The sequence below is a fragment of the Stenella coeruleoalba genome (assembly GCF_951394435.1).
Source record: "Stenella coeruleoalba genome assembly, chromosome: 2".
NCBI classification, from domain to species: Eukaryota; Metazoa; Chordata; class Mammalia; order Artiodactyla; family Delphinidae; genus Stenella; species Stenella coeruleoalba.
Window position 1 is genome coordinate 126,018,129 of NC_137147.1, and position 14,758 is coordinate 126,032,886.

Below are 14,758 nucleotides of genomic sequence, written 5' to 3' on the forward strand. Positions count from 1 at the left end.
AGACATTCCTTTATTGGTATTTTGTTCTACAAAGTCATTCATCATAATCCCCTAGATTTTGATAAAAGGAGATTTGCATATTATGGCATTTTTGATAACTAGAAAAGAGATGGAATTGTTGGCATGTATTTTAAAATGTGCTTTAAGGGCAATAGGCAGTACCTTCTAAAATGCATTTGCTGATTATTTGAAGCTCTCACCTGTTCCACCCCTTGAGGGCAAGGACCTTCTCTTACTCCTCCGTGCATTTCAGTAAAGGCCAGCTAATCTGCCCATCACCCTCACCTCCTTGTTGCCTTAGGGCCAACTGCCCACAACTTCCGAAGCAGGTCCAGACCACCCCCTTCTTAGGGAAGGTGATGTCTTCCGGTGGCCCCAGCACACCCCCAGTTCCTAGGTGGTTTCTACGGAGGACATGCTACTGCCCAGTCCCTTGCTGGCCTTTCCTTTGCTGTCTCCTCCTGTTTCAGCCACACCTTCATTTACCTGTTGGGCTGCTCCTCCCACATGACTCAGCTCCAAACCACCGGATGGATGCCTCACTGATCCCCCAAACAGGAAAATAGACTCTTTGTTGTAAGGATTTTACTGCCAATCATTCCAGGGAGAGACGATGAAAAGAACAGATACAGAACACAAGTCCTTACAAAGGTCTACTATTCCTGGTACTTTTGAGATACAAGCCCCATTAGAATTTTAACCTCCATTTTAGAATAAAAAAATAATAAAACTTTAATTTTCTTCTGGCAGTGCTCTGCTCCTTCCCCAAGAATGGGTCTCCATGAAAAGCCTTCTCCCTAATACGAATGGTATTATCTTGGTCTATTCGTGTCTCCCGGCACCCCCAGGTGGGCTGTCTTCCATTCTCAGGAGACCGTAGACCACAGTCCATCCCACCTTGGCCCTTCTCATTCATCACGCAGGAACATTGAGCCCAACCCAGGCTAACGTGGGCCAGCTGCTTCACCCTGAGTCCACATTGCGAGTATTTCTTCAGGGAGCTCGGGAAGGGCCAGGAGGCTGGGTGGGAGTAGGGTGATGAGTAACTCTCTCTCCACTCCTTTCCCACCTTCTTAACTGCAGAGATGCAGAAATGACCAGGTGGTGGTGAAGCATTGCTGAGTGTCCTGCGTGGTCTAGAGGAAATGCTGGGATGGGTTTCAGTGGCTGGCGGGGAGCAGTTACCACCTCCTGGCATTTCGCTCCCAGACTGCCCTCAAGGAACAGAGACCAGTGCGGTGCACACCAACTAGGGTCTGTCTCTTCACTTTCTCCCTTCAAATCCATCATTTATTCTTTATTCTGCCACTTAAGTTGGGTTTCAGAAATGTGTCACTATTTCACTTAGAAATCACTTTTATTTCTCATTACCTAAAGGGTAAAGGTGAAATTCCTTTAATGGCTTGACTCTCATCTGCTTCCCATTCATCACCAGGTTTTCTTTCCTGTAATGATAAGGTGATAGGTAGATGCTGACAGGGATGAGAATGACAGTCACCTCCTCTATCTCCAGCTGAGCATGGGCCAGGAGTTGAGCGTGTGCATCCATTCTCTCCAGTACTTGAGTCCCACTAGTTTGCCCTTCTCAAAATACTTCAGCCACTCTTCAAGGCTTTGTATGTATGTTTTTCTGGCTTTTTGCCTGAGAAATTTCTACTCATTCTTGAGGCCCAGTTCAAATTCATCACCCCTCTGAAATCTTCCCTTTTGTGTCCTGTAGTAGTTTTGATTACAGCCACACAAACTTAACACTTAAAACAACACCCAAATGTTATCCCACAGTTGGGTCAGTCAGAAGTCTGGGTATAGTGGGGCCAACTCAGTGGGTACCATGGTTCCTTGTGGTTGTAGGACTGAGGTCCCCATTGCCTTGCTCGCTGTTGGCCAGGGCCCATCTTTTCTCCTAGAGGCTGCCCCTTTCTTCTCAGGCCTTCCCTGAAGTTCTCAATCAAGGGTGAATCCAGTCCTCATGCTTCAAATTCTCCTGGCTTTCAATTTCTGCCACATCTTTCAGACGTTCTCTTCTGCTTCGAGCTGGAGAAAGTTCTCTGCTTTTAAGGTTTCATGTGATTAGATTGGGCCCACTTGGATAATCTAGGCTACTCTCTCTATTTTAAGGTCCATGACCTTAATTATGTTTGCAAAGTCCCTTTTGCATAACATACTCAAAGGTCTGAGGAGAAAGGGGTGACATCCTGATGACCACACCTTTCCTTCCCCAAGCGTAATTGAGTGGTATTCTCAAACCAAGGGGGGGTGGGGAGGGCACCTCTGAGTCTTTTTTTGTGCCTTTGTGCCAGAGCCTGAGTGGCCCCAGGATGTTGGCAGCCCTTCCTGTGTCTAGACAACCTTGGTGTCTGGGGCCATCCTACCTGCAGTCCAAGCACCACTCAGAGATCTGCACGGGCCCCTACTCTTCGTTGGGAGTCTTCTCTCCCAACCTCACCTCCTGTACATCTACCTTAAGGCCTAGCCTCAGGCATGCTCCATGAAAGTTTAGTGGCAGACCAAAGAGTAAAATGGACCATTGGCGTCATCATGAAAGGTCTGAAGCTGTATTTAGCACAGAATAAAATGTTATTTTAAAGTTTGGCTCCGATGTAAGAAAGGACTGTAGCCTATCTTAAATGTAGCTCTTAAAAAGGAGGTCTCCTGCCAGGAGCGGAATTGAGTGGGGAGATCGTATTTGGGTGGGGGTCTTTATCTAATCCACCAAGGTCATTAGGTGTGTCCATTCATCACAGTACTCGCTTGTTTCTTCATGGTAATTTGGATATTTTTGTACCATCAGAAAAGGAGACAAATCAGCTTCCAAAGAAGAATGGGAGAGTATAGTTTCTATCCAGTGTATAGTTGTGAAAAATGGTTATAATACCTGTTAACATCTTGAAAGACATTTGTACTTTAATTTTGTCTTCAATAAGGACTTGTACCCATAATGTGGAATTTCAATTTGAAAAGGGCCCCCTTATTTTATCTAATTTTCTACATGAGAATTTTTAAATCAAGGAAATCAAAACTCTAACCTGCAGTTAAGCCCACAAAATGACACTTTCCACTAAACTAGAGTGCTGGCTTTGACAGATGTGCAATTTCTCATACTATATGTGACATGGCTGCATGACGTAAGTCTGTCCTGGGTTTGTATGTAGAAATTAGGTTTATTGGCATGCTATGCTAGCTGTCTAACAATGTGTGTTTTCTTCCAATTAGGTGGATGCTCATGGAAATATTCTGTTAACATCGCTAGAGGTTCACAATGAAATGAATGAGGTCACAGGTGGCATTGGTGATACCAGGAATTCAGCAATATCCTTTGACAACTCAGGAATCCAGTACAGGAAACAGAGCATGCCTCGGGAAGGGCATGGGCGACACATGGGGGACAGAAGCATCCCGCACAAGAAGACCCATCTACGGAGGAGGTCTTCACAGCTCAAAATTAAAATCCCTGATCTAACCGATGTGAATGCCATAGACAGATGGTCCCGGATCGTGTTTCCATTCACTTTTTCTCTTTTCAACTTAGTTTACTGGCTGTACTATGTTAACTGAGTGACTGTACTTGATTTTTCAAAGACTTCATTTAACACTGAGTGAAATATTACTCTGCCTGTCAAGTTTTTATACCTGTACACACACAGACACACACACACACAGACACACACATATATACATACGCAATTGTATATATATGTGAACTTTCTCAGCATATATATAAAATACACGTGTATATGAGGATGTATGTGTATATGTTTATACACACAGGTGTAAGTACCCATGTGTATGTCAAACAAATACACATACATATATACATTTTGCAGCTATGGACAATTTAACACAGGATGCATATTAAAGAAAGTCATAGTTTTTTCTTTTTTAATTGAAAGGGACAAGCATCGTCTAAATATTATGCCTTGAGAATGAGGGCGCGAAACACAATATCATCCCAAAATGTGTCTTTTACTATCATTAGTTAGATGTTTTAGTTTAAAAATCAGGAAGAAACTTAGTTATTCTTCGAAAACTCATACAGTGGTATTGCTAGTTTAAAACCAGTCACACTTCATACCCTCTCTTTCAGTTTATTAAGTGAAGGCTTTTCGGCTTTCTTGGCAATGGGATTTGTTTTCGTGGGGCAGAATTTTTCTGTACGGTTCCATGGGTGGGGTGAGCCTCTGGTATGCGCTCACCTGTTTCTTAAACATAGGTAGAGCCCACATTGATGTCTGCACGTCCATCTTTTGAAAGCCCATCGGGGATGGATGGCATCTCATTGTAAGTACTCTGCTGTACAGTGTATTTCTCTGCTCACTTGGAGTGGATCCAGCTTCCGCATCATGTGGGACACGGCAGCACATTTTGGCAAAGTTGAGTTGACATTTCAGTTAGTGAACACGTGCTCTACATCTCTTATGGATTTCTAGGCCTGGTATCTAACGGAAAGCTTAAACGTCTCAGGTTATTTGTTACTCTAAAGTAAAACCATCTAGGATGAATTTCCCCCTTGTCTTTAAGTTATCAATCACTCATAACATTGTATGTTAATATCAAATATATTTGCATAATATGCATATATATGTATATTTACCAAGATTTTCTTTCTTACTCTTGCTATCATGGCAGCATGCAATGTCATATTTTCTTTCTGTGATGTAACTACTTTCTGTTCTCTAGAATTAAGATCGAAACGAAAAACATTTCTGTTCAATTTCAGAAACCAAGAAACATCCTCATGCCTTTATTTCTATATCTGACATATTTCACAAGCACATCCAACTACTCCTAGTGTAACTAGGATGCTGCAGGAACACGACCAGTCCACACCATGCATCACCCAGGGACCCATGACCGTTCTCTTGAGGCAAAGGAGAGCAACATGACAACAAACACAGTCACTTTTGGTTCCTTCTGATCCACAGCCTCATCAGTATTTGGACTTTTTAAAGCTCGTAGAAACAAGACAAGGTGCACCGGTTTCATAGATGCAACCTTAACTTACTATTTAGATGAGATCTTTCTAAAGAAAAAAAAAAGAGATGATATATTTTTTGTAAACAATATTTCTATCACAGGCATCCATAAACTGAAATGACTACAGTTGTGCAAACAGATGTCACAGTGAAGTTAAGCATTTGGAGAAACAAAAAAGCAAAATATTCAGGAAAGAACTGCTAAATTAATACTTTATCCCAAAATGCCACATATGCCTCACCCTCTCTGTTCTATCCAAAACCAATGACCAGAGTCTCGCCCAGTATTCTCAGAGCTGACCCCAGTTTTCCCCACTGGTAGGGGTACCACCCTCCTTGCGGGTGTATGTGCTGTGGGCTATCCCCAGCAGCTGACCACTACTTGATTTACCTTGGTGGCTGATGACAACCTTTAATTTGTAAGAGTTTGTAACAGGTCAAACCCACCATCAGGTAGTACACAGACCACAAAGTCTCATGCTAGAAGCAGTGACCAATTTTTATACCCTTTCCCCTCTTTCATTCTTATCTTTTTTCAGCATCTTCTCCCAACCACTGCTCTCTGGTTTTACTTTTATCTGGAGACTAGCCAGTGACTTCTTGTTCCTTGGCTTTTTTCTGACAATTTTTTTTCATGGGTAACAATGGGGGAATCCTAAAAGTTAAACAGATTGGGAAAAACCTTGTAAGTGGCCTTATCATTGTTAACATGTTAAAGAAAAAAAAAAAGGACATTGTGAAGACCTTATCCCTTTCAATACTTCAGGTATCTTCTTCTGTATCAGTGATTCAAGGAGTGAGCTCCACATGCAGAAGAGGGACCCCAAAATGCAAATGAACATGGACAAAAGTGTCAACGGTTGATTTAAATGTACAATTTATATATTCAGAACTGTGACATTAATTCTTTCTGGGAGAAAAGTGATTCACAATGTTTTTGATGCATAGTTAAGGTACCCAACTGTCAGAAGCAGAGACCCTGTGGGGCTCAGAAGAACTGCAGTCTACGTCCCAAGATTTTCTGGATATAAATTTGCATGGTATAGTCATAATAGCTTTTGAGCTTTTTATATGCATTTGGCACCGAGACTGGGATCCACAACTTTGTAGACACTACAATGACGTTAAACATAATAGCTATACTATAAATAGTGTTTGTAACTACACACACACGCGCGCACACACACACAATTACATACATATATTCTGTAAAAAAAAAAAAAAGACTTTTTGAGATCCTTGGGTATGTGTTTGCTTTACTCCATTTTAGAAGAAAATTACTCTTCTTCTAATAAAATTATTTTATAGCTTCTCCATTTTTAAAAGCTGTGAGAAATGTTGAGAAGCAGAACTCTGTGCTGCCAGAAGAGAGTCGAGGTTGGCTCTCTGTTCTATTACAATGCCCTTTCATTACTGCACAGCAGTTCCTGGAGCCAGTGAGTGTGGTGTATTGATAAATCTGAACGCGGACCCCTGGCATAATGTGAGGTGGTTGTTACCCTCGTCCAGACCTCTTGAGTAAGGAGAGAAAAGTTGAAATTGGAATCTAATGGTATCTCTTTCTCAACAACTGAACGTAATAAAAAGTTGATTTTCTACATAGCCCTGTCTTTCCAAAATGCTTCACAGGGGCTCAAAGCATACAGAAGAATCTTGTTATGAGTTTGTTATTACCCATATTCGAATATAAGTATATTCAAGACAATCCCAGAGCCCTACTACATAAAATCCCGACAGAGAAGGATGGATAACACAGAGTAATCTTTAAAACAAGTATTGTTCTTGTTCACCAGCCCCAGGACTGTAGGGGGTTTCACTGTCTATACCATGACCCACTCGTTTTCCTCTGATCTAAGTGACCTCAGTGTATATCATGATAATGTTCCTATCCCATGTATATGTGTAGTACCATGTGTTTCTAGTGCCAGCACCCAGAACTTTGGACATGTTCAGTCGTTGACATCAAGACACTTCTCACCGTCCAGCTATGGGATTAACGTTTTCACCAAGGAGATCATCCTCTCAGAGGTGATGCCAAGCACGTGGGGACTGGTTTTAAGGGGACAGGCATACTGCAGCTGGAGGTGTTCATTTTCAGCATCTCATAGATAATCCCATTGGTGTTTGTCCCACAATAGTGTCTTCTAAAAAAGAGGATGTGTCCAACTTTGAATCTCCTGGCTTGAAATGATAAACCATCCCATAATTCTTAATTTAGCTCTCCATCTGAAAACCAGTTCATATTTAGGGCCATTTTAATGTAAGCAAAACTGAACAATCAGTGAAATATTTTGTTACTTGTGGAATAGAGTCCAGCTCTCACCTTACATGAGCTATTGGTCAGGGCAACATTGAATCGTGGAGCAAAGAGCTGCCCAGGTGGATTAAATTTTCCCAGGACACAACTAGTGTGCCTTGGATTGATTATTACCTCTTCTACTGCATTGAAAGGTGCCATGTTTTCCTGAAATTCCCAGCACCTGGGTAAATAGCAGCCTCCCAGAGAGTGACTCATGTACCATGCCTCTCCCTAGGGCAAGCCCCAGAAACAATTTTGTCATTCTTGTCTCATATTTCTACTTCATGAGTCAGTGAGTGTGTTCAAGGTAAGTACAGGATTATTCTAATAGGAATAGGCGATTGCTGTCATGATCAATTCCCGCATTGATTTCATTTCATTGTAAAGATCAATTAAAACCCAATTTTGCTTAAGCACATTGATGTAATTTTTTTGGTATTATTTGACATGAAAAAAACAGCAAAACTGAGTGATAGATACAATATGAAACTTGTTGATGAATGACTTCAAATTTATTAAAAAAGGACTAACTGACTTCAATGTGAAGGCTGATTTTTTTTCCCCTTGTCTATTTTCAAACTAGTGTGATTATTTTAATTCTAGGTATTTTTAGCCATACATTCCCATTTCAATTATGCTGAAAGTAAAAAGAAATAAGCTCAAAACTGACTGTATGAGACCAATTTGAACCATGACATTTTTTTTTAATTGTGATTTATTCTGAACATCAAAGGACAACTAGACACAGAGATCCACCTTGCTCCTCTCTTCAAAAAAGTGATTTCAGAGAGAATTATTTCTATATTAAAGGCCAGGAAACTAACCTACCAATAAGCTCTGGCACAGGTGGTGTTGGTCCCTACTCTTTAGCTTTTCAGGACTAAAAAGCAATTTCCCTTGTTTCCTCTCCAGTGGGAAAGTAACAAGCAGTGTCTCTGAGTGAGTGAGTGAATGAATGAATGAAGATGCTCAGACACCTCAAACCATACAGAACTTTTACTGACACACATTTCTAGGCCCCTGAAATGCTGCTGGCTCACGTGTATATGCTATATATAAAAGGAAAGTGTCCCACAGCCAGCTAGGGTTTAATAGAGGCTTAGCTTCCAATGTGCCTACTCTAAACAAAATAATACAGTCTTTGGTAATTCTTTACATGCCACGTTTTCATTTTTTAACCTATGGACAGGTTTTTTACCTCCCTCGTCTACTTTGGGACCCTGACATGGACATATTTCACACTAATTCTCTGTCTAGGACTGGCACTTCACAGTAGGGACATTTCTCACTTCATGAGGCTACAACACTATTCATTCAGATGCCAAGTTTAAATTACCAATAACTGCAGAAAAAAGGAATTTTGATCAAATTTCTTAAAGTTTCTTTTAAAAGCATCTCACTTTTGGTTGACAAAGAAAGCCTCACTGAATGCAAGGTCCACCCAGAATCCACTTACTCCTGGTCCGCGTGGCTGCCACGGGCCACGTACACATTTGGCACCATTTCACAATTCTTTCCTACCTCCTCTTACCAGCTTCTAAAGGAGAGGGAATGTCAACTCTCCTTTGAATGGGAAAACTATTCTTCAGGGAAGATTAACTCTTTGGAACCTGTGACATTTGGCCCCTTATAGGACTAAAGCAGCAATGGTTATCAATTGAGGCACTCCTGGCATTAGAGGGACTCACATTCCATGGCCCTTGCCTTTTATATAAATAGGTTCCACTTAGAATCCATAGGCAAGCAATGTAAAGGGAACCTGTAAGAAAAATGCAGTCCACAAAAATGGCTGACTTTAAAACACGTCTGCTGCGGGTGTGGGTGTGGGTGTATGTGTGTGCATCTTGAAACCAAATAGGAAACTAGTTAGTGGCCCTGGTAGCCATTGATTGCAAGAAAATATCTTGCAATGCATTTCTGATTTCCCTAGGGTCCAGCTTGACTCTCCATTCTTGAGGTAAAGGTGGTCACATCCCATCCTTCCACGCATTTCCCTTTCCCTTTTCTCATGCCCTATCTTCTTTTTTTGTTAGTTTGGGTTTTTGGGGAATTTCTCCTTTGAAAATTAAAAAGTGATTTTGATTACCTGTTGCTTTCAGAACAATTGAGACCTTGATGTTAGCACTTCCAGTTCCTTTCCTGAAATAGAAGAATCAACTGTTCCTCTTGCATGTTGAAGCATTAGCTGTGCACAATCATTCACTTGTCAAGCCTTGAAATGCTGTATTATAGGCCATGTTTATCTCCTATCTTCTGTTAACTGTAACTATATTTTTACATTATCAAGGTCAAAAACATTTACATTCTGCCTACAATCATAAGATTTTACTGTTTAACATTATGTTTATAGAGTGATTCTAAACTCTATAAGTAATAAACTCTATAGGTTGAAATGAACCTCTATAGGTTGTAATGAACATCTCACATCATTGAGTAAGTACAGTTCAAGGTTTAGTATTTCAGTTGAATGTATTAAGATACATATTAGAAGAAGGAAAAAACAGAACTCCTATAGTTAAGAGTTTTTCTGCCTGGAAAGTGTGATCAGTTGAGGATGTATGAAAAGAGAGATGTCATCTCTTACTGCTTCATGGAGGTTGAGAACTTTTACATTCAGCACTGTGACTGTACTTCAGCCTTCAGTATTTTACTTATAAATTATTCTAAAAGTTGAAAAATATTGAAAAACTTTGATGTTATCAACTATATAAGTATCATTCAAAGCAGAGCTAAGCAGTCTGCTCAGACCAATTTAGAAGTCCAGTGACTTCCTAGGACTATTTGAAGGAGAATATTCCTAAGGTCCAGATTAAATGAATTACTTTTTCCTACACTACTTTAGTTGATCCAAACCTTATCACATGCGTGTTTGCATTAGGACTTTCCTAGATTTATTCCCTCCCAATCACCCATAAACATCCATTCTGAGGTTTCTAATTTGCATTATTTTTTCTTAATTAAGAAAGAATGGTATGCTTTCTTGACCATGTATATAACCTTATCTACCACCTTAGTCATTAAGTTTATTGTTTGTTATTGTTTTTCTTAATGAAAATATTCTTCTTGGCATTGACTGACTTCCCATACAAATGAGAACTGCTTGCCTTTTGGACCTGCTGCAAAACTCTCATCCTATGATTTCTGGATTAGTTCCAATATTTCTAAATAGCCCATGGCTTCCTCTTTCCTGGTTTTATTCTTCTTTTTTGCCAAAGTTCATCCTCAGTTAATGTCTGAGGAGTAGGTATGAGACAGAAGGTTTCTGAGGCTTTGATTACCTGAATTCATTCCCTGGTCCTTTATATTTAATTGGTAGTTAGCTAGGTATTGATGTGGATTGAAAGTAATTTCCCCAGACCTTTGAAATCACTGTACCATTGTATTTTACATTCCAGTGATGCTTATAATGAGTTTCATACCAGCTGATTCTAATTTACTTAAATGCACTAACCCCCAACTCCTCATGCCCCTACTCAACTTGCTTTTAGGACATCTTTCTAATATTTCATAAAGGTTTATTTAGTGTGAGTCTTTTTTGTATATTGTATTGGATCCTGGTTGAAACTCTAAATCTAAAGATCTATATCTCTGAGCTCTGGACACTTTTCTTATATTATTTTTTAGAAAATCCTCTCTGTCTTTTTTCATATGCTCCTACTACTCAGATTTTGTACTTAATGGTTTGCTCCTTAATATATAATCTTTCTTTCCTGTCCTAGTATTTCATTTGTTAGCTATGTGTTTGGGGTGATTGACTTTTTCTTTTAACAATTCTATTTCATTTTCTAAATATATTTTTAGAAGTATAAATGACATATAAAAACTGTACATGTTGAAAATGTGTAATTTGATAAATTTTGACATATGTGAAACCATCATCACACTCAAAATATTGAACATATTCATTCCCCCCAAAGTTTACTTGAACCACTTTGTAAATCTCCACCCTACTCTAAGACACCCATTCCTATCCCCAAGCAACAACTAATGTGCTCTCAACAAATGACACACTAAAGATTAGTTTCTTTTTCTAAAATTTTATATAAATGAAATCAGAGTACACTCTTTTTTCTCTAACTTCTTTCACTCACTATAATTATTTTGGGATTCATACATGTTGTTGTACTTTTTATTGCTGAGTAGTATTCCACTGTACAGATACCCACAGTTTGTTTATCCATTCACTTGATGACAGACATTTGGATTGTTTCCACTTTTGGAACATCCATATACAACTTTTGCATAGACATATGCTTTCATTTTTCTTGGGTAAATATCTAAGAGTGAAATAGTTGGATTTTATGATGGTGTAGGTTTAACTTTTTATAAAACTGCCTAACTGTTTTCCAAAGTGGTTTTACATTTCACCAGCTGTGTTTGAGGGTTCCAGTTTCTCCACATCTTCTCCAGCACTTAGTATAGTCAGTATTTCTAATTTTATCCATTCAATAGTTACATGGTCATATCTCCTTTTGATTTTAATTTGCATTTCCTTATTGACTAATGGTGTTGAGTATCTTTCCATGTGTTTTTTGTCATCTCTTTGTCTTCACTAAAAAAAGGTTTGTTTAAATCTCTGTTCATTTTTAATTGGTTTTCTTGTTGTGTTTTGAGAGTTCTTTATATATTTTAGATAAAAATCCTTTATCAAACATGTTTTCTAACTTTTTTCTCCCTGTCCATGGCTTGTCTTTTCATTCTCTTAACAGCTTTTCAGAAAGCATATGTTTTAAATTTTGATAATTTATTTTTTCTATTTTTTTCATTTATGGGTCATATATATGGTATTGTTTCTAAAAAATCTTTGCCTAATTATAGGTCACAAAGATTTTTCCATATGTTTTCTTCTAGAAGTTTTATAGATTTAGGTATTACATTTAGACTTATAATACATTTTTTGTTTTGTTTTGTTTGTTTGTTTGCAGTACGTGGGCCTCTCACTGTTGTGGCCTCTCCCGTTGTGGAACACAGGCTCCAGACGCACAGGCTCAGCGGCCGTGGCTCACGGGCCCAGCTGCTCTGCAGTATGTGGGATCTTCCCGGACAGGGGCATGAACCCATGTCCCCTGCATCGGCAGGCGGACTCTCAACCACTGTGCCACCAGGGAAGCCCTGGCTTTATTTTGACATTTCCATATAAATTTTAGAATCAGTTTGTTTCTCTCTTTCTCTCTCTCTCGCTCTATATATATATATGTTCATTCTCTCTATATATTCATATATATATATGAGTATGTAGATTCATTCTTATAATTTGATTAGGGTTACAATGAATTTATGCACCAATTTGTGGAGAACTGCCATCCTAACAGTGTGGGTTTCTTGACCTTGGCATATTGATACTTTGGACTACATACTTCTTTGTCGTGGAGAACTGTTCTGTACACTATAGGATGTTTACCCACATCCCTGAGGCCTCTACTCACTAGATCCAGTGTCAAAATCTGCCTCCTCAGTTGTAACAACTGAACATGTCTTCAGATATTGCCAGATGTCCCCAGGGATGGACAGTTGGCTGAGAACCACTGCTCTGGATCTTTTAAAATTTCTCTTAGCAGTAGTTTTTGGTTTTAAATGTAGAGACTTGCACATCTTTTTTGGGGTTTATCCTTATATTTAATATTTCTTGGATGATGTAGTTTTTTAAAAAAAACTTCAATTTCTCGTTGCTAATAAGTGGATATGCAGTTGATTTTTGTATATTGATTTTTGTCTTAGTACAGACTGCTCTAATTTTTAAATCTCACTGAGAATAGAAAAGGTTTTCTTGATCCCCAAAGTATTAATTTTTAACACTAATTTTTCTGTTTTGTTTATTGTGGTATTTTTTATGCCAGTAGTTTTCTTTCTAAAACTGGTGGCCTTTTGTGAAATGTTTTGTGAGTTAGCTTTATCTGGTTTTCTTTGTATCATATATCTCGTGTGTTTCTCTTTTACAACCAGCTTTTTCCTGTAACTATTAAGACTAAATGAGTGGTCTGAGTATGTTTCTGGGGCTTCAGCAGGAATGTTTTATTTTAGAGTGAGCAGAGAGGTGACCTAAATGCTGGGCATCCCAGTACCAAAATAAAAAGGGCTTTTCTTTTCTGGGCTACTTATGCCCTCTCTAGGAGTCTAGCTCTTCATAGGTAATTGTTTTTAGTGTATTTATTAAAGATGTCTGTGCTTATTTGTTGTTGCTCATTTGCTTGTTTTATCCTGGTGATGATACACATTGTATGGGTTGGAGGGAAGGGGATGGAGTGGTGGTTAGTGTGGAGACCCGCTGGGACTGATTGTTCCAAATAGAGATTTCCAGTAACCCCTCAGCTTTTTGGACACCTCTTTCTCATTCCACTAACATCCTTTATATCCACTGTATGGGCCTATAAAATCCAAACTATTTACTTTCTGGCCTTTACAGGAAAAAAAATTGCAGACCCCTGCTTTGATGCTTTAGATGAATCAGAAGCAAATGGTTTGGAAACCAGCTTTTTAGACACAATCAAATTCTAGTCTTTGGTCCCAAAAAGGCTTTTCTCCTCAAATAATTACTCTTATCTTTATTATACGGACTGAACACAATAAAATTTTCCAGTACACTACCTTGAGTTAGCAATGGATGTCTTTTCCCATCAAACCTATATCTGGTCACTTTAGCCAACTACTTCATTTATGGATCCTTTGCTCATTTTCTGAATGAGGAAACTTTCCTTCAGAAGACAAGTCTAATAGTAAGACTTAGAATAAAAAATATTCATAGTTTTAAATAAACCAACTAAAAATTATTTAGCATTACTGTTTCAGAAATGAAATGATCTTACTTACCAAAATGAACATAAAAAATTGCTGGATTCACCAGAGTGATTATTCTTCACTCTCAAAAGAATAAGTCTCTTAATAGAAGGAGAAAAAAACTACTTATGTAGAATCTACTATGTTGGGTTATTTACAAGATTTATATACAGTATCTTAATAGAAAAATAGTATTATTTCTCCAATGTTAAAGAAATGTGAGCTAAAGGGAAAAAATAAATTTCAGAGCCCTGAATCTTTGATAGATGATGTCCTCTTTCCATGTCCTATCTATTTAAGACAAAAATCATTATTTGTGGAGATTTATTGCAAGGCGTAACTTTTACTCTGAGTATGTCTCTGGGGTTTACAAATAATTTAAATAAAGCTGACTGTCTCTAATAATGAGAATTGAGTTTTAATACAGAAAAATCAATGAGAACAAAAGCTTCTTCAAAAGATTAACAAAATTGAAAAAACAGACAAGTTTACCAAGAAAATAAGAGAAACTAGTTAAATTATTAGAATTAGAAATTAAATAGAAGACATTTCTACCAACCTTACACAAATAAAAAAGATTATAAAGGAAAACCATGAACCACTGTACACCAAAAAATTAGATAAGTTAGGTGAAATGGACAAATTCTTAGAAAGACATAAACTGCTAAAACAGACTTAAGAAGAGATAGACCTTCTAAATGGACCTGTAATA

General features: G+C 38.4%; 1 protein-coding gene across 4 annotated transcripts in view; it reads left to right on the top strand.

Annotated features, from left to right (window-relative positions):
* The window catches only part of GABRB3 (gamma-aminobutyric acid type A receptor subunit beta3), a 233,138-nt gene extending 227,908 nt beyond the window's left edge, over positions 1-5,230 (top strand). For all 4 annotated transcript variants that reach the window (XM_079912257.1, XM_079912258.1, XM_079912259.1 and 1 more), the window contains one exon: positions 3,214-5,230. In XM_079912257.1, coding sequence (XP_079768383.1) covers positions 3,214-3,555 — 342 coding nt within the window. In that variant the 3' untranslated portion in view covers positions 3,556-5,230. The remainder of the gene's footprint in view (positions 1-3,213) is intronic.
* Positions 5,231-14,758: the final 9,528 nt, after the last annotated feature.